This window comes from Brachionichthys hirsutus, chromosome 10 (genome assembly GCF_040956055.1).
Source record: "Brachionichthys hirsutus isolate HB-005 chromosome 10, CSIRO-AGI_Bhir_v1, whole genome shotgun sequence".
Lineage (NCBI taxonomy): Eukaryota > Metazoa > Chordata > Actinopteri > Lophiiformes > Brachionichthyidae > Brachionichthys > Brachionichthys hirsutus.
Genome location: NC_090906.1, coordinates 391,419 through 416,980, shown reverse-complemented (window position 1 = coordinate 416,980; position 25,562 = coordinate 391,419). Strand labels below are relative to the sequence as shown.

The following is a 25,562-nucleotide window of genomic DNA, read 5'->3' as shown; positions in this document are numbered from 1 at the left end:
TGGCGCCAGCGTACCACACGGTGATGGAGGAGGTGAGGACGGACTCAATGATGGCGGTGTAGAACTGCACCAACATCTGGGTCGGCAGCTTGAGTTTCCTCAGCTTTAAGTCTCCATGATGCATCAAGCGCTAATAAATACTATTTATAAAAACATCCCCTGAGCCCTTGTTTACTCGGCTCTCTAGTCTAGATTTTCTTCACAGAAGGCCAAGTCTGGTTAATGCACACAAGTCAGCCACATATTTCTGCTGAAATCTTTATTGGACTGAAATCTGAACGAGAACGGGACGGAAAGAACAGAAAAATCACTGTTCTCATCTTTAGTACAAGACAGATGTTCGATGGAATGAAGAATTGTAGGAAAAGTTAAGCAGTACTGTCATGTAGTTCTGATTTCATGGATTGAAACCCTGATGCACTGACACAGTTACATACAGTAATACAGAGACTCGTGTGATGGGTAGAGAAGGGCGCGGCCCTAACGCTGCTTCATGACTACCAGGTTCTTCAGCATATCAAAGGAGTTTCCATCAGGTTCCAGTGACACCACGCCCTGCTCCTTGGTGTACACTTCGAGAAAGCCATTGTAGTCCAGACCCACCACCTCAGCTTCCGGTCCATCTTCACTCCAGAGACGCACCCGAGTCCCACTGGGATCAGAGCAAAGAGTCCCTGTTACACGTACGGTTCAAGATATTCTGCGGTGCAGAGTAGTATAGTATAAAACATGTTTGACGTGGCTTGCCTAAAGTTTTTCATGCAGAATTGGGTGAGTGGCTGTTTGTATACAGTATGTTAATAAAGAGTTGCTGTTAAGAGGACTGGCTGATTAACCATTTGACTCTTCCACACAGGACTCAGAGAAAGAGAGAATACTCGTCTCGTTTCTTACCACAAGTCAATGTTTACTGGGTTGAATCTTTGGGGCATGGTTCTGATTGTCTCTCTTTTACAGTGTCACAAACCTGACACATGATGATGAGGACAAGGGTGGAGACCCCTCACGGGACAAGCTGAAAGTACAGCAGTAGTAGATAGTGCGTAGTGGTCACCTGTGAAGCCATCTCTTGTAGTATGTGGGCAGGACCGTATCTGGACCTCCTCGCTGGAAGCTGCTGATGAGGGCCTCGAGGCAGTTGACAGTTCGAGCAATGAGCTGGGCACAGCTGAGTGGCTGGAGGCTGCAGTTATGCTGGATGTTGTACTGCTTGATCAGGTCATTGATGCACACGGTTGGGTTGCTATTGGTCACATTGAATCCACAGCCTGCAGAGCACATCATGTTCAAGGAACAATATTATGTATCTGAGAAAATAAGAGACTGAATTTCACAGTAAGAAAACAAGTTGCTAAAGACTATTATTAGCAGTGTGCAATCAGGATAAGCACAGCCTCACCTACTACCTGCTAGCAAAAAAGGGAAATGAAAAATAATAATTAAAAAGCACACTATAATAGTTACATGACTTTGCAAGACCAAACTCTGCCGGACCGAACACACCACCGCAGACTACGTTTGCATGATGCTGGATGTCTGACCTCCACCCACGACAGAGAAAACTACGACAAACAGAAACATGGCTGTGCCATGGGTTCACCGGCATCTCCGATAGAAGACAACTTGTATATGGAAGAGGTCCCTTCTTTTGCAGGGACAACACCCATTGGTTCAGATATGTGGATGACACCTGGGTAAAAATCAGGACCCAAGAAGTGGAGGCCTTTGCAGACCACATCAACAAGGTGTATCAGAACATCAAGTTCACCCATGAAGAAGTTCAGGACAACGCTCTTCCCTTCCTGGCCCGTGCTGTACACATCGAAACGGATGGAAACCTCAACATGGAGGTGTACAGAAATACCCCCACACACACGACCAGTACCCACAACCCACTGCAGCACAAGTAAGGGGTCATCAGGACCCTGAACCACCTGACCCAAAACATCCCCACCAGAGTGGGAGGAAAGGCCAAAGAGCAAAAACACATTTGGAACCCTCTAAAGACATGTGGATGTCTGAACTGGACATTTGTCAAGACCAGCAAATATAACATCAAAAATAACCAGGAAAAGGTGAGGGAAGAAAAAAAGGAGACCCAGAGACAGATGCTGGTCCACCCGAAAGACAAAACACCCAGAGACAGATGCTGGTCCACCCGAAAGACAAGACACCCAGAGACAGATGCTGGTCCACCCGAAAGACAAGACACCCAGAGACAGATGCTGGTCCACCCGAAAGACAAGACACCCAGAGACAGATGCTGGTCCACCCGAAAGACAAAACACCCAGAGACAGATGCTGGTCCACCCAAAAGACAAAACACCCAGAGACAGATGCTGGTCCAACCGAAAGACAAAACACCCAGAGACAGATGCTGGTCCACCTGAAAGACAAAACACCCAGAGACAGATGCTGGTCCACCCAAAAGACAAAACACCCAGAGACAGATGCTGGTCCAACCGAAAGACAAAACACCCAGAGACAGATGCTGGTCCACCCGAAAGACAAGACACCCAGAGACAGATGCTGGTCCACCCAAAAGACAAAACACCCAGAGACAGATGCTGGTCCAACCGAAAGACAAAACACCCAGAGACAGATGCTGGTCCACCCGAAAGACAAAACACCCAGAGACAGATGCTGGTCCACCTGAAAGACAAAACACCCAGAGACAGACGCTGGTCCACCCGAAAGACAAAACACCCAGAGACAGATGCTGGTCCACCCGAAAGAGAGGGCTTTGAGAGAGGAGTTAAATTAGCCATTTTTGTCAAACTGGAGAAACCATCCCTGAACAGAGGAGCAGGATTAAGGCACCATCTATCAGCAACATATAATGCAGTGTTGACCTCTGTTGACCTCTGTCCCCAAAACCCAGATTACCCCGATTACATGCCGACACCACTAGGAACGCACAACATTTAGTTTGGTGTTGCTATGACTGATTTCCATTGAACGTCTCACAACAGTGACGTCAAACACAACACAGATGAACATGGGCTTAGATTGGCTGAGGCAAAGCCCCGCCTTCAGGGGACGGAATGACGTGAGGACAAAGCAGGAAGCGTCTTCATTCCAACGAAGCGCGGGCACGAGAGCTGTGTTGGAATCCAGCGCTGATAAATCCGAACCAACATGTACTGATCTGTTAATTATAGAAATGTCTTAATCTTAACCCGCATTCTCCTCATTGAATACGCACCCGCTACGGAGAACCAGAACCGGAAGAGGGATTAGAAATCCCTACAAGGAGAATCTAGAGAAGTGGAGGTCTGCTCTCGAAAAGAGAGGAATGAAGGTGAGCAGGAGTAAAACAGAGTACATGAGTGTACATGAGAAGGTCCCAGGGGGGACAGTGAGGCTACAAGGAATAGACGTAGAGAAGGGAGAGGACTTCAGGTACCTCGGGTCAACAGAGCAGAGTGATGGAGAGAATGTGGAAAGGAGGTGAAGAATCGTGTGCATTAGTCGTATGTAGGAGAAAACATTGTCAGTAAGGGTTAGGGTTATTTCATGTGTCCCGAGAGGTCAGGTCATTGAGCTTCTCACAGCTGAGGCCCAACCACCAGGTGCTCACATACAAGCCCCAAGCCCAGGACTGGCTTCAGGGTGGGGCTCCACTTGAGCCATATCAGACGATGTCATGTTCCTTAATTTTCTTCTTCTCATCGGGGCTTTTAAATTGCTCTTGGTCTGGCTCACATGGAGACCTGTTTGCCGTGCAAGACAACATAGCTAGCTCTTGGTATGCTCCAGGCGCTAAAATGTCCCCACCATGATAAGGTGGAAATTCAAGGGGGAGACAACAACATTTACCTGCAGTTTCTAAACTGTGCAAAGTAATTCTAGCAGATCTAATGTATTTTTAAAGTCTGCAAGTCACAAGGAAACACCATGAACAGAAAGGGTTAAAGTTGACATGAGCTAAAAAGACAACAGTCAATAATTAGTTCAAATAAATGGGAGTCGTTACCTACGAGCAGATGAAAGGTTGGTCCCATTACAGTGGAGGTCACCAGCACCCCCCCGAGCTTCATTAGGTTACTGTAGTAGATATCATTGGGCCACTTCACCCGCACGTCTATATCCTGACAAACAGTAACATATGTTCAATCATTAGCATGCAAAGATTCATTCAGGGTTGTGCACTTCTGCAATAATAATCCTATGATCGAGAGGTTGGCGGTTCGATTCCCGGCTTGGGCACATGTGTACGTTGTGTCCTTAGGCAAGACACTTCCCCCACATTGCCTGTGTGGATGTGGTGAGCGATTGGATGTCAGTGGGGTCAGGAGGACTGATGGCTGAGATTGGAGCCTCACCCTGTCACCTTACCAAGTACGGAGTGAATGAATAATGTACATACCACGTAAAGCGTCTTTGAGTACCCAGAAAAGCGCTGTATAAAATCAGTGCATTATTATTGGTTCTTCCAGCCTTTCCCACACTGTGGCTGGTAGCTCTTTAGCCAATGACAAGAAACTTGAGAAAGTACAGAAGCCATCAGTCAACATTTGCCAAGCGTTTATCAGCCACAATCTCCCAACTCAAAGTTGGTCTAAATATGATCGATGATGTCGTCCCTCTTTATTCAGGTCAAACATTACATAGTAGGAAGAGTAGAACTACCCTGTTCTGTCAGCTCCACGTCAACTCATGTCATCATCTCTGCCTGAGAATCTGTTCATTTCATAAACTTCACAAAAGTATTCTCGACATACTGAGTAGGTTGTTGTTCGGTATGTTTGTATTTCACTTATGAGAAATGACAAATTATGACAAACACACACACACACACACTAAAGAACAAAGAAGTTGAGACTGCTGTGTTGCATCGCCTCTTCTTTCAAGCAGGAACTGAACTCAAATGGTGTAATTTTGAGAGTGGAATTGTTTCCATGACAGAATGATGAAGGATTTCAGCTGCTCAAGAGTTGCGGGTTTCATAATGAGCCAAATATTTCCACTGGGTGTCAGGTAGGGACCAGTTTAGCACATCAATACCCGGCTATTTGACCTGTTGCCCCCTTGCAGGCGCGACAGGCACATCAGAGCAAGGACAAACGGACAGAAAAACTGTTTCTTCCTGAGAGCCATCCCCACCTGAACGCTCACATGCAAAAATAACTTGACAATGCAATACTCTATACATGTGTCAAATATTCAATTATATCCATCTATTTATCTGTCAATAACAAAGATGATTTAACCCAAATGAGTCATTTGTGTTACTGAGAGAATCTGTTCAACACGTAATAATTATGAAGTGTGTAGCCTGATACCTGGTATCCAGGAAGAGTGCGAACAGCCTCCACAACTGCCAGAGCCGCTAGATGCTGCAAGAAGGGAATCCTCTGCCCGAGTCTGGAGCTCAGATCAACCTGGACCCTCAGGGTGAACATGGCGCAGCCCAGAGGACTGAGCCAAGCATTCCTGCCCCGCCCTGTGGCGGTCGCAAACACAGGAAATACATAAGAGGATGCCAAGTGGTACAAGACGTAGCTATGATTGAGAATATGAATAAAAACCAGCACAGACTGGAACTTCAGCATGTTTGTACGTTTAAGGAACGTTCATTGGTGAATAGTGTGTCTACAGATTGAGAATACTGACCTCTGCCACGGATTTGCCGAGATGCTACTGTTATTAACCCCACATCCGTCGGCAAGTGTAGACTCAGCCTGAAGACAAAGAAAAGATCATGAAGACAGTGTATTTCCCTTTGCCACATGTAGTACATGCCAATAGGTGCGTTTACATGGACACATTTAACCCGGTTAAAGTCCTGATCGGAATAGAAATGCTTCATGGACACACCTTAACCGGAATAGTCTAACCCGATCCAGCCTGATCCGGTCACGATTCTATCCCGATGGAGAGGGGTGCTTTATACCGATTTGTGACCCGGTCAGGGCGCATGAAGACACTTATTCCGATGTATCGGTGCAAGTCGTCCTTACTGCGCATGTCTGTGACGTCAGCTACACGCGCTGCTGCTATTGCCGGAAGCTAGCTGAAGCAGAGCGAGCGAAAAGCACGGCGGGCGGAAGACAGAACTGGTCAATATCTGAGACAAACATGTTTCCGGAGACATTAAAGGAGGAAACTAAAAGCGCAAACGGGGAAAACGAGCGAAATAACGCTGACGTTTCAGGCAGAAAGCGCGGAGCGATGATTTGTTTACAGCGGGAGTTGCTACGCTACGCTTCTTCTTCTACCATTTCCGGTGCTTTTGGTCAAACTGCGCATGTCAGACTATTCTGTTCCGATCAAAAGTGTGATGCATGAACGCGCAAATCCTAATCGGATCGGATTTATAGGGTCCATGAACACGGCGCATCGGATCACAGTTTTACTCTGAACTCTGACCGGAATAAAGAAACTTTGTCCGTGTAAACGCACCTAGTGTTACGTTTCTGCTCAGGAGGGGTGAACAGAAAAGTAGCACTGACAACTATTAAAAGAAAGCTCAACACGGGATGTGTAAATCAACAATACAATGTGTTGCAATCTTGAATAAACAAAACTGTAGTACTGCATGTGGTACTGTAGTACTGCATGAGGAAGTCTGGACAGGCAGAGCAGTAAAGGAAAAGAATCTCCATTGTCTTCATAAGGTGTGATGTCAGTGACACTTATCTCCCTGGGGTCGTCTTTTTTAGGAGACTGGAGCGACGCAGGGATGTGAACTTTTACTAGCTGTCCCTGATGTCGTTTCCCTCCAGTCTCTGCTCCACCTTCCTCCTTTGCTTCCCTTAGGCACAGCTTTTGTTCCCTGTGTGTTGTTAATCACCTCCTTATCCTTGTTTTTTTAAGTTGATTTCTTTTCCCCAAGCAGTGCAAAGGTGCCCTTGAGCAAGGCATTGGACCTCCTAAGTACTTGGGTAGCTAGACCCTGACATTTGGCCATACATTAATGCATGTGTTTCGATCTTGTTAGTGCAACAATTGAATTTCCCCAAGAAGGACTAATAAAGGATGCTCGGTCCTTATTTTTCATGCTCCGGTCATCGATTCCATTCATTAATAAATCAAACCATGCAGTCGATGCCGACATCTCTAACCACAACAGCGTTGCAAGACAAAACAACAAAATGCAAAGGCTGGAGCAGTCGGATGATGGGACGGTGTGATCCACTGTCAACACCAGCAGCCCCTAGTTCAAGTCTACATTCGACAGTAATACACCGAAGCGCAGCGTGAAATAGATAAATCGTGACGGTGTTTTCACTATATTTTTTTTGTCAGAATTTTGCTGTTGCTCTTTTTTTGTCTTCCATATTATTTTGATGAATTTGAAAGTTGATAATCTCAATTTATGTGGTTTTGTGGCTCTTGTTTCTTGTTTGTTTCTCATTTGTGTGCACAATCAGGTCAAAAGGAAAAATGATGATTGGGTAAGCTTTTTGGGAGAGAAAAAAGGTGCTCATTCCGGCACAGCAACAAGGTTCCAGATAACAAAAAGAAGCGTGGCGTCGGCGTTCTATAAACCATGTTTTTCTGCCACCCAAGAAATGGAGGTTTATTGCTCCTTCTGGAATCACCTTTTAAAACATTTATAACAAGCAAAGCAGCTCATTTAGTACGGATGAAATTTAACCATGAAACAAATCCATCATTGCATTTCACATCATATACATAATTAAGTACTTCAATGGTTGGCTCTGAAGGGGTCAGCTGAGATACAATTTTTCTGAAAGCCATTTATCACCCCCCCATACTTGCCTAGATTAAACTATCTCAGATTAAAAGATTATTTCTGCCATCGATGTTCATTTTTGAAACAGGATTTACCATGCAGAAGCGTGTTTGCATTGATCATTCAGCAAAATCAAAGGGATGATCAATAACAGAGGGCAATCTAATCTGTCAAAGTGATTCATTGAGCTAATCCCTTTTTTGTAGGGGAAACCATCGTTTGCCAAATAGCCCTGGTGAAAGTGATCAGCTAGGGGAGGCTGCTCCCTGGGATGCTGAGGAGAGAAGGATTGACCTTGCTTGACGTATCTTCATCATGTTTTTGGTACGAGTAGAAAAAGAAGAAATAAGGGTGCATTTATTTTGTGTGTATTTCTCTCAATCAAAATACACACTTATGTTTTGGGTATTTCTCACAAATGTTTTGTTGTCTCAAAATAAATTACAAAATGAGCTCCTGTTTTTACAGATCACTGCCATACTAATCAATAGCAGTGAGTTTGGTGCTGCAGCCGTTTCACGTCACACCCAGAATGCCTTGCGATGTAAACAACATAGGTGACCCCCAAACAAAATAGATTTTATATCTTTCAAGAAATACTTATATATTTGTGTCTATGTATTTACTCCCAATCACACCCCTCCATGTCTCGCTGTCATCACACCCCCTCCAAGGACTCCAGTCTGGGCTTCCCTGCTTAGGCTGCTGCCCCCGCGACCCGACCCCGGAGAAGCGGTTGAAAATGGATGGATGGAGGTATATTCTTGTTTTTTTAGACCGATTTATCAAAAGAGTCAGGGATCCCTTTAAGTGACTACAGCTACCAATATGGCGGCGCCGATGGCCATCGCTGCAACCAGAACAGCCGGCCTTGTTAGCCCGAGTGGGGCTGCAAGGCGCTGCCGGACCCACTGGGAACAACGTGCCGTTCAGCGTCACTCCCCACGGACACCTCTACATGTGGACAGTCAGAGCCGGGATTCGAACCGCTGACCTACTGATCACTGGTCGACCCGCCCTACCAACTGAGCCTTAATACAAATACACACACGTATAACTTCACACCCACGTGTTATGGATATTAATGGTATGGATAGTTTTGTTTGTCTCTTATATTTCTTCCTTCATGTAATATATTCTATTATGATGTAACTTCTCCCATTCCTTGACAGCTAATACCTAATAAACTGAATTTGGTGGAGGACAAACAGCTATGCAAATACGAATACTTAGTCAAAATGGGAAGAAATGAATGAGCCAGCGCAGCTTCGCTAACAGTTTTCCCTCGCGCAGAACGCTTTGGACAGGACCATGCATCGGCGTTTACAGCCTCAGGGCTTCGGCGTATAGCGTAGCTTCAACTGTAAATAAGAAATTCAAGTCAAACGCTGCACCATATGTTAACCAGAATAAGAAGTGAGGACATTTAGTCATCTGCTTACAATCTTTTATAATTGCAGGTGGCCCATGCAAGGTCAATTGAGCCAATTTGATTTTTATGGTCAAACTGCCACAGTTTGACCATAAAAGACGAATCCATTTTCTCTGCACTAACCCCATGTGTATGCCCTTTGTATTTTCCACAGGAAACAGGGTTCTAATTTCATACAGTGTCAGTTTGGATATTGGATTGCTTGTCAAAACAAGCAGTGATTTCCAGAGCCTTCGCCCAGCAAATGGAAATGGTGCCTGTTTTCTATTTTAATTACCAGAGTTTGAGGGCGTTGCACTGCAGTTACTGTGCAACATTTTGTTAGTGGCTCTTAGTCAGAAAAGTCACAATTTTAGAATATTCGTTAAAAAAACAACAACAAAAACCCACTTTTCAGACATACAGATGGCACATGAAGCAGAATTTGTATGACCACGAGCAGAAGGAAAGCAGAAGACATTTACAGCATTGCATTTCTCTTCCTTCATCCAGAGGCACAGAGGGAACGAATACAAAAGTAAAAGTGGGCTCTTGGGTTTTCATGTGTGAGCCTGAAGCTCTTACAGGAGAACGTTTTCAGGCGCAGGGATCATGTTCAGCAGAGCAGGAAAAGAATCATTATGTTCTCTGGAGCAGCCAAGTGGTGTTAGAAAAATGTTACAGACACTTATCCTAACCTCTTCACAAATAAACACCTTCTCATTGGCCACGACCCCAAAGTGCACCCCAAGAAATGACTGGCAACTCTCAAACAGGGTCAAGAAAGAACAATTAAATATATCACAGATATCAGGGGCAATCATAAAGCCAACATTTAGGGGAGATTTAAGAGAACCGTAGTGCACAAATATCGTCACCCCTCCCCAAACAATGTTTTTAAAGTTTATTAGATATAGTAAGGTGTCTGAAACTAGTAATTTATGAATCAAAGAGCTCATTGGCAAATCGCGGATCACAAAATATTGGTAAATCTAATAGCAAAATTAGCCATAAGACACATATCTGGAATCTATTAAATTGTTTTAAACAGTTTGCTGGCAAATAATGTGGAACTGGAACACTGCATCCTGAATTTGAACTTTTGTGTACAGCAACAAGCAGATATTTACTTACTTACAATGATATGTGGAAACCTTATTATTTAGCTTTCTGTTTTTTTTTAAATGGCCTGATAGAACAAGTCCAATAACCATGGACAGTTTAATAAGCATGTCGGTAAACCACCACTCTCAGTGAGGACCTCTTTGAGACCAATGCCCATCCAGGTAATATGAATTTATTAAAAAACATACTCAAGATTATGAAAACTTGAAAGCATAAATCATAACCATGCCGATGCTACCAAGACATTTTAAAAAGGTTTGGACAGGTTCATGTTCTTGTCTGTTGCCTTTGATGCATGAAGCTTAGACGTAGGACACTAGTGCAACATCCAAAGAGATAGCTAAAACCCATCAGTATGCAAAGGGTTACTCACCTCTTTGTAAGACTCTGGGACTCAAAGACAAATATGAGCCTCCTCAGAAGTGGCCAACCTTCCAAAAAAAGAAAAACTGGCCCCAACATTTGAGTAAATTGGCCCGTGACTGACTAAAGCAATAAGTTCTGGTTTTGGAGTGGCCTAGTTGAAGTCTGAACCTGAACTTCATTGAGATGATGTGATGGCTGCACTATAGCAGGTCTGTCAAGAAGAGTGGGACATAAGTCACGACCTTGATGTCCGAGACTGGTCTCCAGTTAACACAGAATTTGGTTAGGTTGTTGCAGAGGGAGGTGGAACGACTAGATATGAAGGTCAGGGGAGAACACCTTTACACACTGGTGACTCAGGAGCGGATAATTTTCTCACCTTATGAAATAAAAAATATAATTCAGAAGTTAGATATTGCCCCCCTGCAATATGATCCCCCTGGAAAATAATGTTTGCAGATGACATTGTGATCTGTAGTGAGAGCAGGTAGAGGAGAATCTAGAGAAGTGGAGGTCTGCTCTAGAAAAGAGAGGAATGAAGGTTAGGAGGAGATGTGAATGAACTGTATTCTACAGAACGTACAGACAGATGAAAAAGGGTAAACCTGTACGCCCCTGACTTAAAAACACAACACGAGATTGTTCAAATAAAATACAAAATACAGAGAATCCTTTAAACACCACATATGCCCACACTGTGCCTCAGTCTGCTTCAAATGGTGTGAGAAGCTGAACTCAAGTCCAGCAGCACAAGAACTGAACACATGCCAGCACCAGCATTAATAAGACAAAAATTATGGGCTGTCTGCTACAGAGATAATGACGAAAACCAGATTGAAAGCTTTCAAAGGCCTTATTGTTTTCCAGTGAAGCTGCTCTGACACAACTTTTCAAGAATCAAAGAAACAAATTTAAACTGTTGGACAGCAATGCTCACATTCGACCTAAATGCCTAATTCAGTAAAAAACCTAAACTAGAGAGCGCAGACCTCCCCCGAGCAGCTCGTTTCCTTCCTAACTGGATCATCACCAAAAGATTCTAGATTGTTCTTGGTATCTTTATACACCAACCATGAAAAGTAAAAGTGAATCGGAGTTGATCCATAACTCCATGAATCCATAAATGGGGTTTTAATATTAAAATGTAATATTTTTGTAATATTTTTTCTAACGTCATTGTGGATCCGATCCAGATGACATCCAGTAGTGAGATAGAGCCCCCCCACCCTACATGACTGTGTCAAAGTCCATAAACATCGGTCAATAATCAACCGAGATATTTAGGAACAAACTCTGAAGCTCCATTGACTGCAATGTTACAGAAAGATTCAAACTGATCCATAATCCAGGGTCTCTTCTGGATCATCCCCAAAATGTAATCATCTGTTTCTGGTAACATTCTCAACATTTCCTGAAAATTTCATCCAGATCCATGCAGACCTTTTTGAGTTATCTTGCTAATAGACAGACGGACGCCGGTGATCACACTCGGCGGAGGTAATAAGGAGCGTCGCAAAACACTGCATGTAGTGTGTAGACACAAGCACACACACACACACACACACAAGCACACTCACAGGTAACCAGGAGTGTCACAAAGTAGGGACACCAAGCAAAACCCCATTTTCTTCCCGTTTGCTTCCACTAGTATTCTTCAAATCCAATAAATGAATTTCCCTGAAAACATTCAGTATCATTAGGAATAAAACAAACATTCCTTAATAATAACATTAATCAAGGCTGCTCCACAGGGACAGCCGGAAACTCCAACATGATCAGGGAACTCAAACTGCAGCAACAGCTTCTGGGTTTTATGGCATAGTCATTCACCTTGCTTTCATTTCTGTCTAACCTTAATGACAACACTGTCTGTTCCAATCAGCTCCGCAGTGCTCCAAAATCCATTTCTCAAACTTTATGACAGTTTTAATAGCTCCCACCTGCTGCCCGATCGACCTGCTCAAAAGCCACTTCTACTCACGTGTGGCTGCAGACAAAGAAGTCTATTAGTTGCAACTTAACTTTCCTCCAGTGAGGTCACTGAGGCATTAAATTAGTTCCAGCCTGCCTGCCTGCCGACACACACACCACACACACACACACACACACACACACACAAACACACACCTCATCTGAAAACAAATGAACTGCATGGTGTTGTGGAACAAGTGTGAAGTTTCAACCTGGGAAACGCACGGAAGATGACGAAGGATGCTCTGTCTGTCGGGTGCCTGAAACAATCACTGTCTTTGCGTTGTGCTTGTACTCTCGCTGTCTTTGCGTTGTGCTTGTACTCTCGCTGTCTTTGCGTTGTGTTCCGTACTCTCGCTGTCTTTGCGTTGTGTTCTGTACTCTCGCTGTCTTTGCGTTGTGTTCTGTACTCTCGCTGTCTTTGCGTTGTGCTTGTACTCTCGCTGTCTTTGCGTTGTGCTCTGTACTCTCGCTGTCTTTGCGTTGTGCTCTGTACTCTCGCTGTCTTTGCGTTGTGCTTGTACTCTCGCTGTCTTTGCGTTGTGCTTGTACTCTCGCTGTCTTTGCGTTGTGCTTGTACTCTCGCTGTCTTTGCGTTGTGCTTGTACTCTCGCTGTCTTTGCGTTGTGCTTGTACTCTCGCTGTCTTTGCGTTGTGCTTGTACTCTCGCTGTCTTTGCGTTGGGCTTGTACTCTCGCTGTCTTTGCGTTGTGCTCTGTACTCTCGCTGTCTTTGCGTTGTATTCTGTGCTCTCGCTGTCTTTGCGTTGTATTCTGTGCTCTCGCTGTCTTTGCGTTGTGCTCTGTACTCTCGCTGTCTTTGCGTTGTGCTTGTACTCTCGCTGTCTTTGCGTTGTGCTTGTACTCTCGCTGTCTTTGCGTTGTGCTTGTACTCTCGCTGTCTTTGCGTTGTGCTTGTACTCTCGCTGTCTTTGCGTTGTGCTCTGTACTCTCGCTGTCTTTGCGTTGTGCTTGTACTCTCGCTGTCTTTGCGTTGTATTCTGTGCTCTCGCTGTCTTTGCGTTGTGCTTGTACTCTCGCTGTCTTTGCGTTGTATTCTGTGCTCTCGCTGTCTTTGCGTTGTGCTTGTACTCTCGCTGTCTTTGCGTTGTGCTCTGTACTCTCGCTGTCTTTGCGTTGTGCTTGTACTCTCGCTGTCTTTGCGTTGTATTCTGTGCTCTCGCTGTCTTTGCGTTGTATTCCGTACTCTCGCTGTCTTTGCGTTGTATTCTGTGCTCTCGCCGTCTTTGCGTTGTGCTCTGTACTCTCGCTGTCTTTGCGTTGTGCTTGTACTCTCGCTGTCTTTGCGTTGTGCTTGTACTCTCGCTGTCTTTGCGTTGTGCTCTGTACTCTCGCTGTCTTTGCGTTGTGCTTGTACTCTCGCTGTCTTTGCGTTGTGCTTGTACTCTCGCTGTCTTTGCGTTGTGCTTGTACTCTCGCTGTCTTTGCGTTGTGCTCTGTACTCTCGCTGTCTTTGCGTTGTGCTTGTACTCTCGCTGTCCTTGCATGAACTCTGGATAACAACAGTTGTGCATGATATCAAGCAAACCAACAACTTTAAATCTCCCATCCCAAAATGTCTTTTAGCTCCACATACGCAACATCACATCGCAAATTTGTGCCATTTTTGGTAGAATCTTGTGTTGTGTACCCAGAGAGCAGCTAGTGTCCAAATTCGGGATTCGGGAAGGAAACACTGAAGCCTGAAAATATATAAAATGTGCAATCACAGGCAGAAGACCTCACACTGGAGTTTACGAGTGGCTTGCACATTAGCCACTCGTACGACTAGCAAAGCACATTGTCAGGATCTGCAGGAGCTTAACTGCTTCCCAGTCAGTGATGGCGAGTTTGGACCTATGTCGGGCAAAAAGTAAGAATATGCTGGTGCACGCCTCAGTTTGTAGCCTCCATACACATGTATATATATATATGGTGTACATAATGTATTATACATATTTCCTTTCATGTTACTTAACCTTAGTTTGACCAGGTAGGTCTGCTGAGAACCCGTTCTCATTTGCATTGTTGGCCTGGCCAAGAGGCAACATTCAATAGACTCGGATGACCATAACTTTGGGGCGACAGTGGTGCAGGTGGTTGAGCAGCTCGTCCTATGATGGAGAGGTTGGCAGTTCGATTCTCGGCTCCGACACACTGTCATTGTGTCCTTGCGCACTTCACCACCAGGGCCGATGATGCAAATTGGCAGCCTCGCCCCTGTCAGTCTGCCCCAGGGCAGCTGTGGCTAGCAGCTTCACCACCGTCTTTGGGTGCCCAGAAAAGCGCTATATAAAACCAACCCATATTATTATTACTTACCCTTCGAGCAGATCCATGGTAGAAGTTACTACCTCAGCATACAACAGGGTGTGTCCCAGGAGGCTGGTACTCAGGCTCTTTGTGTAGGTCTCCATACTGAAGTGTGGCCAGCTGTGGGACCCTGAACAGTTGGTAAACAGGGCCAGACAGCCCTTAGGCAACAAAGGAGTCTCCTCAAGTTCAGAACAGGACACCATCTTTAGGGATGTCTTGGACAATGTCAGGAGGCCATTGCGATCTACACGTGTTAACAGCCACTTCAGGAAGCTGGCACTGGACTCCTGTGTGGAGATGCAGGAGCACAGAAAGACACCATGTGTATGAGAAATTACATTATAGCAAAATACTTGAGAAACTCTACATAGTTGCATTACAGTATGTCATAACAGACTACATGAAAGAAGTAATTTTCCCTCTGCATTTGTAATGTGTACATTTTAAGCTAACAGAAACCCCAAAAATTGAAAGTATGAGGTGACTGTCGATTAAAGAAAACTCTTAAAACTTGACTGGCACTCTAAATGCACATTTCCATTCCCTTTAATACAATCAAGTCTAATTCAAAGTCAAACTCAATATGCAACACCAGTCCAAAGCTTGGCCCTGCCTTTCTGTCGGCTTGAATGGGAAACTGTCCAAACATTTGACTGGTACCGTGTTAAAGCCGTTCTTGCTGTACTGAACTATACTATTTCAGCTCCACACTGGTGCTAGTGTCTGGCCCGGTTTTGATATTTCTAAAGCTTAAAAAAGGCAACAGTGCTCTTCTATGACTGTTTCTTCGCATCACGATCCGAGCATTCATCCCTGTAAAAACGTGGAAGGAAAATATGAAAGATTCAAGTTAAAAAAGCCTTTAAAAAAAAGAAATAAAAAGAATTCGCATTTTTTTAAAATCCAGATCTGACCTTTGATTCAGATCAATACAAATTTGTATGCGTTCTTTGTAACCCCAGACACGGTATGTTTCCCAAATTGAGAGTTGTTGTGTAATACTGCAAACTAATATACAAACTTAACACCAACACTCGGAGAATACAAGCCTGCACCAATGCAGTTCAATTTCCCCTTTATGTAATAAAAAAAAGTAATGCGTTCTTCTTTGCTACATGCCTGCCACCAAGTATCATCAAAATCTGTCAGGGCCTTTGGTCATAATAGACATGCAAACGGTGAACTTTAGCCAAATCTTCTATAATTAAATAGTGAGAAACAAATTCAAACTCAAACCCTTATTCTATGTTCTCTAAATAGAATGGCCTCTATTCTGCCCAACATTTTGACCAAGTTAAAATCTAATGAGAGAGATCAATGTTGGTGCAAACATACCCTATTTGGCCACATAAATTATTGTAATCAAATTAGATTATACAACCATCTGTGTGGAAGTCTGTGAGATTGACTTTTGTGAAAACTTCTAAAATGACCTTAAAATAAAAGGGGCTCAGGTGAGTTGCTGAGACCTAGAAAAGTAATTTCTCAACATCAGTCCTTGACCTTTGGGGCTCTGCCGGAACAGGGCAAGAAATGGTGAGGACAGTAATGCTAGAAGTCTTGTAAGGCACAACAAACAGGAATGGAAACACTAAAATAAATTAAATGTTTGGTATATCCATCACAACTCTCAGCATACTTGTGTTTAATGAAACTGTTGACGTCTCACTGCCACAGCATGAGCCATTGCATTTGCTGCTGGACATAGCATATGATAAGGCAAATATTGAAGTATTGAACGGGTATTGCATTTTACATTTTAGAAATGATAATATCGTGTAAATGACCCAGTGCCACTTGAACACGGTGTGTTTTCTAGATCCAACCTGCTTCGTCTTTGTTGATATCGTTATCGTGACATTTTTTGCCCACGATAATCAGGAAGAGAAAATCTGATATCGTGACAGCCCTAGTATTGCACTAGTCCCCCAAAACTGCTCCCATGCAAGACTGAAACATCCTGACTAAAGAAAGCCACAGGCTCCTCCCCATAACAAAGGGCCACTTCTTCAACAACTGTCCTCAAAATCTGCTCAGAACATTGTGAGATATTTTACTGACCTCTAAACAAAAGGCAATGAAAACAAACTCCTTGGTCGGGGTAATACAAGCTACTGGAATAATACGAGCACCGGGTGCTCTGCAGGCCCGTAAGGAGCACATAGCCACCAGCTGCTGTGCAGCCGACACAGCAATCTGGAAGCAATTCTGCAGCCCTAATTTTCATCAGCCGAAGGCTTGTTAGGACAAAGTGCCTCGGGCAGAAGGGTTAAAGGTCACACATTAATCCAAAAATTGAACAATGAGGACAAAAAGTAACTCCAATACCACACCTAATTCTACTAATACTATTTTTATATTATCTTTTCTGGGATTAAGAAATCAATCCAAGTCCCAATTTGATTTAATGAGGAGACAAATTTGTGAATGTGACCAGCGCTGTTCTGCAGAATGACTCAGATCCTCGCTCCGTTCCTCAACCTGGATCTTTGGCTCTCCCTAGTGGTCGTTCTCCGCTACATGCACAATGCAGATTCAATCTTCCTGCTCCATGAAGATCATATGTTTCATGATAATCTCAAACAAGTCGCCACTATTGTTGCCATTCTCTTACACATCCATACAACATAGAGTGGAAGTCAAACTGATTTTCGGGGGTTTGAACACCCGATCGGAGCCGAAGCCGACCGAAGTCACGCGAAAGAGTCTAGCCGAGTAGGGTCAGGTTGAGTCAACCTGCCGTAGGAGAAGGACCGTGTGCAGATGTTTTGCTTCGTGTGCATGTTTTTTTTAAGCTTTATTCTCTTTATCTCTTAGCGAATTTCAAATGCAAGCTAGTCAGAGGAACGTAAACTGGTCATGGCTGAACAATGACACATTTCAGAAAAAGTCGCGCAGCCTGACGAAAGCTCTCGGAGTGTAAACCTCCCCCAAGCAGCTCGTTCCCCTCCTAACTGGATCTGCACCGTCCACATGGTGATCTGGATCAGCACCAGAAGGTTCTAGATTGTTCTTGGTATCTTTATACACCAACCATGAAGTCAAAGTGAATCAGAGTTGATGTGTATTTTAACTGAGTTTTGAATCCGTAAATGTGTTGTATTGTTTAAATGTAATATTTATTTCCTGACCTCATTCTGGATCAGACCAGGAAGACATATTTTATATTTTGATATATTGGACCCCTGTGATTTTCAGTGAATGAATTGAATGCATGCTTTACAAGATGGGATTTTATTTTTTTGGGGGGGGGTTAGGGTTCCCATTTACTTAGAATGGAGAAAATAAGTAAATGGGAAAATCCAGATGGGAATCCAGCTCGCTATTGGGCACTGCGCCTCCTACCTGAGAGGTGGCCAGAAGGTGGACTGTGCTCGGGTCCGGGGTCGTGTTTAAGGCACAGCTGAGACCAAGGGACGTGAGGATCTCTGATAAGACTTCATAACGAAGTGCATTGCTGAGCTTCAGCTCATCAAACGCTTCTGATGATACAGAGTCAGGAGCCACTTCCAGGTGAACCTGCAGAGGAGAACACAGAGTATTCCTCAGTACCTTCAGAAACAACGAAAGCTAGTATGGATAGTATGAAAAGTCTCGCATCTGTCTGCACAAATCTTTAATTTGGGTTTGACTGGCATCGTTTTAATCTCTTTGGATTAACATATGAATGAGTAATATACATCCCTCAGACATCCAGTCAAAGAAACCAAGGATCTACTCATCGGACCCTGCTGAAACACACAATCAGAGAACAACCGACCGGGGGGGCAACGACTGGTTCACCAGGACTGGAACCTTTTTAAAATGTTCCTTTCAAAGTTATTTAGAAGAGATTAAAGCATTTGAGTAAAATCCACTCTGCATGAAAACTTGGCAAGACACAATAGGGCAACATTTTAGGAAAATAAAATACATCACTGTTATGTTAGTGTCAAAAACGAATGCATAAAGTATCACGTAATAGTACTGTAAGTTTAGAGCACTGGTATCTGTCTCCACATCTATGACTGGCACGCCCTTCGTCCAATCAAATTCAAGTGCTATTACTCACTTCAAATCCTGTCATCTGCATCCTCACAGCTTCCTGTCGGGGATGCAGATGTAATCCGGTAATAAATTGCACAGAACTCTAGCAGCGACTGACGTTATGTACTCCTTAAGTGGAGCACAAACGCAGACAAGTTAGGGAAAAAGAAAGAAATGAAAGAAAGGAGCTAACCAGGGGAAATTAGCATCATTAGCATTACTGCATTTCATCATGCAGCCTCACGGTAGTACGGGTAGTGCGGTTAGCAGGAGCTAACGTAGCATTATCAGCTTCTCCCTGGAGCCGGTCCCAAGCCCGGATAAAGGCCGAGAGTGGCTGGCGTTGGGGAGGACGATGCAAAGGACAGGGTGAAGTGGAGAAAGACCATTTGCTGAGGCGACCCCTCACGGGACAATAAGAAAGTACAGCAGTAGTACGGTAGTACTACAATTCATGTAAACCATGTGTGTCAAACTCAAGGCCCGGGGGCCAAATGTGGCTCGCCACACCACTTTTAGTGGCCCGCGAGAGAGCTGTGTGCAGACACTTGTTTCTGTAAAATGTTGCTCCGTCTCACATGTTGGTTGTTCTGCAGTTCTGCCCCTCTCAACTGTGACAAAAGAGTTTCGAACAAAGTTGATGTAATAATAATTATATTTTTAGTATGTGGTTTTCTCAACCTGATAAATTAAAAGGATTAACGTTATAACTAGAAAAGCACTCAGAGAGCACAGACCTCCCCCAAGCAGCTCGTACCCCTCCTAACTGGATCTAACTGGTGAGATAGAGACCCCCCCCCCCCCCCCCCCCCCGCGCTACATGACTGTGTCACATTCCATAAACATCAGTCAATAATCAACCAATCAATTAATGTTGAGGATCACATTTTGAAGCTCCACTGACTGTAATGCTAATGAAGAATTCAAAGTAATCCAGAATCCAGGATCTCCTCTGGATCATCAGCAGAATTTAATAATCTGTTCCTGGAAACATTCCCTACATTTCCTGAACCTTTGAGTTATCTTTCTTTCTTTCTTACAGACAAAGATTATCACAGCAGTAAGGCATCCATACATATTTGCAACTGTGCAGTTGCATACGTAATGTTTGTAACTGAATTAAGTATGTAGTAGTCATCAGTAATGATGTTAAGGAGTAGTTACATTACATTTAGTTACATTTACAACTGGCCCTTTGAGGGCCACCATAATGCTGATGTGGGCCTCGGAGAAAATGAGTTTGATGAAAACCTTCATGAACATAAAGTTCTTTGTAACGGTAGCATCTCTGGCTAACCTGCTGGGCTGATCCATCTTTCAAAGTACGCCCCCCCCCCCTCATCTCTCCAGGTGAATATCTTTACCTGACACAGGACAGCTTCCCCGCCATCCCCTTCATGGGTCACCCTGACGATGACCATATCCCTCTGATTGGGGACGCCCCCTTTCAGTTCCCCCCAGAGCTCCACCTCGCCTCCTCCACGTGAGTCCCTGATGTAGACCAGCCCACTTGCCAGCAAGCTGAGCTCCAGCTGAGTGTTGTCCTCCCTGGTGAACCGCAGCCTGCTAACCTGCTCGCGTCTCCTCTCCCTCACCTCCAGACTGAGGCCTGCAGGGCACAGGGTGGAGGATAGCCCCAGCACCCTGCCACCCTGGCTTAGGTAGGTGAGAAACCGGGCCTGGAGCTGGGGGGTCAGGGGTTCCTCCTCTGCCAGTACCAGAAGCCTGGTGTTGTCCAGCCAAGGGTCACTCAGCACTTGGTCTGGTAGAAGGGGATATATTAAATTGTTTTCCATGCTGATGCACTCGGCCAGAAGCCGGCAGACTGTCTCAAAGCGCTGCTGGCAGCCGCCCGTGTGCACCAGAACATTCGGTGGTTTGCCACGACAGCCAGATCTGCCACTTTGAGCAACACATCCTGAGGCGTCATGCTCAGTGTCATCCAGAGGCTCATCCCCAAACTCCAGCCGCCCCGCATCGTCATCTGGAAGGTCTGGAATACTCTCAACTGAGGCGTATTTGACAGAAAGAATAGTGCTGTTCTCCAACTCTAAACACTCATTGCAGCTAGAAAGATGGAGGTGGTGTCCATGGCCCTCCGCCGGGTGAAGGTGCGCCATCAAGCGATCCTCCGAGTTCCACGTGGGTTCCAAACCCCGCGTGCTGCAGAGCGGCTCGGACCCCCGCCGCTCTTCTAACCTCCTCTGCACACCTGGGCTGAGGTAAAGGCTGCTTGTGCGACCCTCGGCTGGCGGGTGGCGAGTCTCAGGGATGCCGCCTTCAGCCTGGGCGCAGCAAAGCGGCATGGAGGTCTCTGTCGTCGGGCTCGGTGGATGCTGCTTCTTCAGCAACTCACTGAGAGTGGACCCCTGGAGGAGGACAGCTGCGGGAAACCCAGAAACACAATCCGTTGTGAAGACTTAAACATTCTACTTGTGTAACTGCAGTTAATAAGAAATGAGATCAGGAAATAGTCCGCTCCGACTGAAGTCACGTGGGAGAACGTCCCCAAGGAGATACACACGGACGGATGCTGTAATTGGACTATTGAGTGCACCTGATAAAAGCCGCACCCACTAAATTTACAGAGGAAAAGTAATTTGTACATGTACATTGGGGCAAGAAAGTATTTGGCAGCCACCGACTTAAGTTATCCCACTTAAGAGGATGAGAGGTCTGTCATTTTCATCGTAGGTACACTTCAACTGTCAGAAACAGAATGTTGAGAAAGAAATCCAGGAAAACACATTGTATGATTAAAATATATACATTTGTAAATTCTTGCATAAAATAAGTATTTGGCAGCTACAAACAAGCAGGAATTCCGGCCCTCACTGAGCGTTACTTGTTCTTTAAGAAGCGCTTCCATCTTCCACGCATTGCCCGTATTAGAAGCAGCGGTTTGAACGCTGTATGAAAGACACCTGTCCACACCCTCAAACAGTGAGACTCCAATCTCCACCATGGCCAAGACCAGAGAGCTGTCCAAGGACACCGGGGACAAAATAGTAGACCTGCACAAGCCTGGGATGAGCCCAAATGGGCAAGCAGCGAAGAGAGCAACGACTGCTGTACTTTCTTCTTGTCCCCTGAGGGTTCGACATAGCAAATCAACCTTCTCCACTTCACCCTGTCCTTTGCATCGTCCTCCCTCACTACGTCCATGTCTCTTCTCCTGGGTCGTCCTCTAGCCCTGTCCTTTGCATCGTCCTCCCCAACACCAGCCACTCTCATGTCCTCCCTCACTACGTCCATGTCTCTTCTCCTGGGTCGTCCTCTAGTCCTGTCCTTTGCATCGTCCTCCCCAACACCAGCCACTCTCATGTCCTCCCTCACTACGTCCATGTCTCTTCTCCTGGGTCGTTCTCTAGTCCTGTTCCCTGGCAGTTCCATCCTCAGCATCCTTGTACTGATATAGTCCCTAGTCCCTTCTCATGTACACTCATGTACTCTGTTTTACTGCTGCTCACCTTCATCCCTCTCTTTTCTAGAGCAGACCTCCACTTCTCTAGATTCTCCTCTACCTGCAGATCACAGTGTCATCTGCAAACATCATATTCAGAGGAGCTTCCTGTCTCACCTCATCTGTTAGTCTATCCATCACCATGGCAACCAAAAAGGGTCTCAGAGCTGATCCCTGGTGCATCCCACCTCTACACTAAACTCCCTGTTACTCCTACTGCACACTTCACTGCTGTCCTACATGTCCTGAATAGGGTCGGGCGATACAGACCTTAGCATGCATTTGGGATGCATCACGATATGACGATATAATTAAATTTGGCGGAGTCTTGTATAAAAAGCTACAAACATTAAAGATCACATATTATGTTAATGTTTTTCCTTTTTGCTTGTTGTGTAAAGTAAATTTATAGTCCAGCGTGACTTATTTAAATGTTTCCTTCTTCTTGAGATTCAAATGCGACAAGTCCGTAAAATACGGTGGTGGTCGTAAAGTAGCGAGAGGGGGAGGGGGAGAGAGAGAGAGAGAGAGAGATATTCAATCAGTGGCACTGATATGAAAATACATTCAATCGGGATATTGAAGGCCACATACGAACTATCTTTGAAGGCATGAGTCCATTGTCCAGATGAAGTCGATCTTCGATGAAAGCCACCCCCAGCAGACTGAAGTCATCTACAGTAGCCTGAGCCACTGCTCTGAAAGGCTGGCCTGGGCTACAGGCCAAGGGGAGGCAGTAGTCAGACCACCTCAGCACCTGCACACAAAACAGTTCGGCATGGGTAGACACATCGTGACCTTCAACACAGAGCACGAGCAAGTCTACTCCTATTATATAACGTTGTGTTCAAAAGGTCATTGAACATGGCTCTAGTGTGTGTGTGTGTGGGGGGGGGGGGGGGGGGTATAAGAGTCTGTGCAGCCCTTTGTTCCATCCCTATAACCAGCATTACGCACAATAGCTCTCGTCTGGAGTAAAAGGACACTGTAGATGTGTCCTCTAGTAACGTACCAGTACTGTGTGTAACGTACCAGTACTGTGTGTAACGTACCAGTACTGTGTGTAATGTACCAGTACCAAGGAACAGACAGTATAAAGTGAGGTACCCAGATATCCCCATAGTTTAAATGCATTTGGCCTTCTTGGTTACAGTGTTAGATTTGTGACGTTTCCAGGACCATTTTTCGTCGAGAAAATTGTGCTGATTAACTCTTTCAGCGCCACATTGTTCCCTCATTCTGCCCTATTTTTCAAGCCCCACAGAATATTTTCTAATATGACTATTCAAACGCTGAATGTACCAAATGAACGTTTCAAGTCTCTTTTTTCCTCAGGACAATAAAGTGTGTTCCTACCATTTTTCGTTCGGGAGTTATTGGCCGTTGACGAGTTACCAGGACTCAATGTTTAAAACTTAAAATCAAACGGGAGAAGACGGACGACCTGCTGTGTCGATGCCAAAAAGGGATTCAACATTTTCGGCCATGTTCACACGGAGCCGGGTTTTCAAAAACCGAATATCCTCCCCCCTCCGCTTCAAAAGAAAACTCCATCCACACTGAAGCGCATGAGCACGTTGTTAAACGCATTCGTTAGCACGCCAAACCAATCAGCACCGTAGTTCCCCAAACCCTGTCCAATCAGAACCGAGCAGGCAGGATCACTCTCAAACGTAGTTTTGGAATATAAGCGCCGTTTTTAGCGACAGATATCCGCGGCTTCGTGTGGATGATCGGCCAAACCGTGGAGGAACATCCTCGGTTTTGCAGCGACCCGGTTCCGTGTGGGCGTGGCCTCGAACAATACAAGGGGAATCTTAAGAGACACTTCCAGCCTGTCCTCCTTCCACAGTCGCTCAGCAGCTGTTACATCACGTTGCAGCTCGAGGACCTACTTCCTGTCTGGACGTGGGAGAAGAACGGCAGCCCTCTGCTTGTCCTGCAGCTTCTATGATAAAGGAGATCTTCTCTATCTGCGGACCACGAACCAGAGCGGAGCCCAACAGCACGGTCCATTTGCTGAGGTCATCGAGAGCCTGCCGAGAGCAAAGTCAGAGCAGAAAAGAGCTCTGAGCACTGCACAGCTAGAAGACATGAATCAGCTGGTGCCATTCATTCATTCACGTAGGAACTGTATGCCCCCCCCCCCCCACAGAGGCACGGAACCGGTTTTGCTTTGAAGTATCATCACTTAAATGTGTCTTGCAGGATGTCCCTGCCCTGTGTTTTACTTCTCATAGGCCAGCTGGCGTTGCTAATGCTATTACGTTGTGTTGCACTGGTGTCATGATAATGGGCTAAATGTTCACATTGGGTAATGTGGGGGGTTGTTATTATGGGGGGGGGGGGGGGTCTGTGTTTGTGCATTTCAAACTATGCAATGACAATAAATCAATGTTCTCCACTTAAGCTACGTGTTTATGCTACATGCTTCATGTTTATGCTACATGCTTAAGCTACATGTTTATGCTACCTGTTTATGCTACATGCTTCATGTTTATACTACCTGTTTATGCTACATGTTTATGCCACCTGTTTATGCTACATGCTTCATGTTTTTGCTTCACGTTTATACTACCTGTTTATGCTAGGCCTGGGGACACTTGATTCTACACCACCAGACAGCCGGCGCCATCAGTTCGACACAGGTACAGCGAAGCGACAGACGGAATCACTCATTCACACTCATGTTCACGACCCCGTTAGGTACCCGCCGCCACCACAGCCTGCTGCTGCACGTTCTGACAGCTGGCTGCAGGCTCCTTCTGCTGCTAAATGCTAACGGACTCGGCAGCAGTGCCCACTCATCAGACTCTAGTTAAACAGCGTTAAAACCCCGTGTCCAACCTGCGGCTCTGTGACACAGACAGCCTTGTCTCCCAGCTGGAGGAAGACGACGTCTTCGGGGGACACGGCGCTGGAGCGCCCGGATCCAGCCAGCGGAGCTGCTACACCGGGAGCCGACCTGGGGCAGACCCTGAAGCTGAAGCTGCGCTTCTTCCGCCGGGACAAACTGTCACGGATCAGCGCCGAGTAGCACTTCTGGAAGCGCACCCACAGGTAGACGTAGCACACCGTTATTAACATGCTAAGCAGCAGCCGAGGAGGAAGCCATCTCCCGTGCTGGAAGACGCTAGCGCTCTTTAACGCCACCTGCTGGCCTGGAGTGTAACCACGACGGTT

At 45.4% G+C, this 25,562-nt stretch overlaps 1 protein-coding gene across 1 annotated transcript; it reads right to left on the bottom strand.

Moving 5' to 3' along the window:
- Window positions 1–480: 480 nt before the first annotated feature.
- hlcs (holocarboxylase synthetase (biotin-(proprionyl-CoA-carboxylase (ATP-hydrolysing)) ligase)) lies at window positions 481–25,466 on the bottom strand. Its single transcript, XM_068744858.1, has 11 exons — window positions 25,227–25,466; window positions 24,275–24,415; window positions 22,974–23,136; window positions 20,281–21,299; window positions 18,236–18,409; window positions 14,897–15,177; window positions 5,617–5,684; window positions 5,286–5,446; window positions 3,977–4,091; window positions 1,055–1,268; window positions 481–652 (listed from the first exon to the last, which is right to left on the bottom strand). The coding sequence occupies exons 1-11, from the start codon at window positions 25,464–25,466 to the stop codon at window positions 481–483; spliced, it is 2,748 nt and encodes a 915-aa protein (XP_068600959.1).
- Window positions 25,467–25,562: the final 96 nt, after the last annotated feature.

Coding starts and splice junctions, on each gene's coding strand:
- hlcs (XM_068744858.1), bottom strand. CDS start 25,466: ATGTTAATAACGGTGTGCTACGTCTACCTGTGGGTGCGCTTCCAGAAG. Junction 15,178..18,235: donor ACCTTCTGGCCACCTCTCAG/GTAGGAGGCGCA, acceptor ATCTCCACACAG/GAGTCCAGTGCCAGCTTCCT. Junction 1,269..3,976: donor AACCTTTCATCTGCTCGTAG/GTAACGACTCCC, acceptor TGTGCTCTGCAG/GCTGTGGATTCAATGTGACC.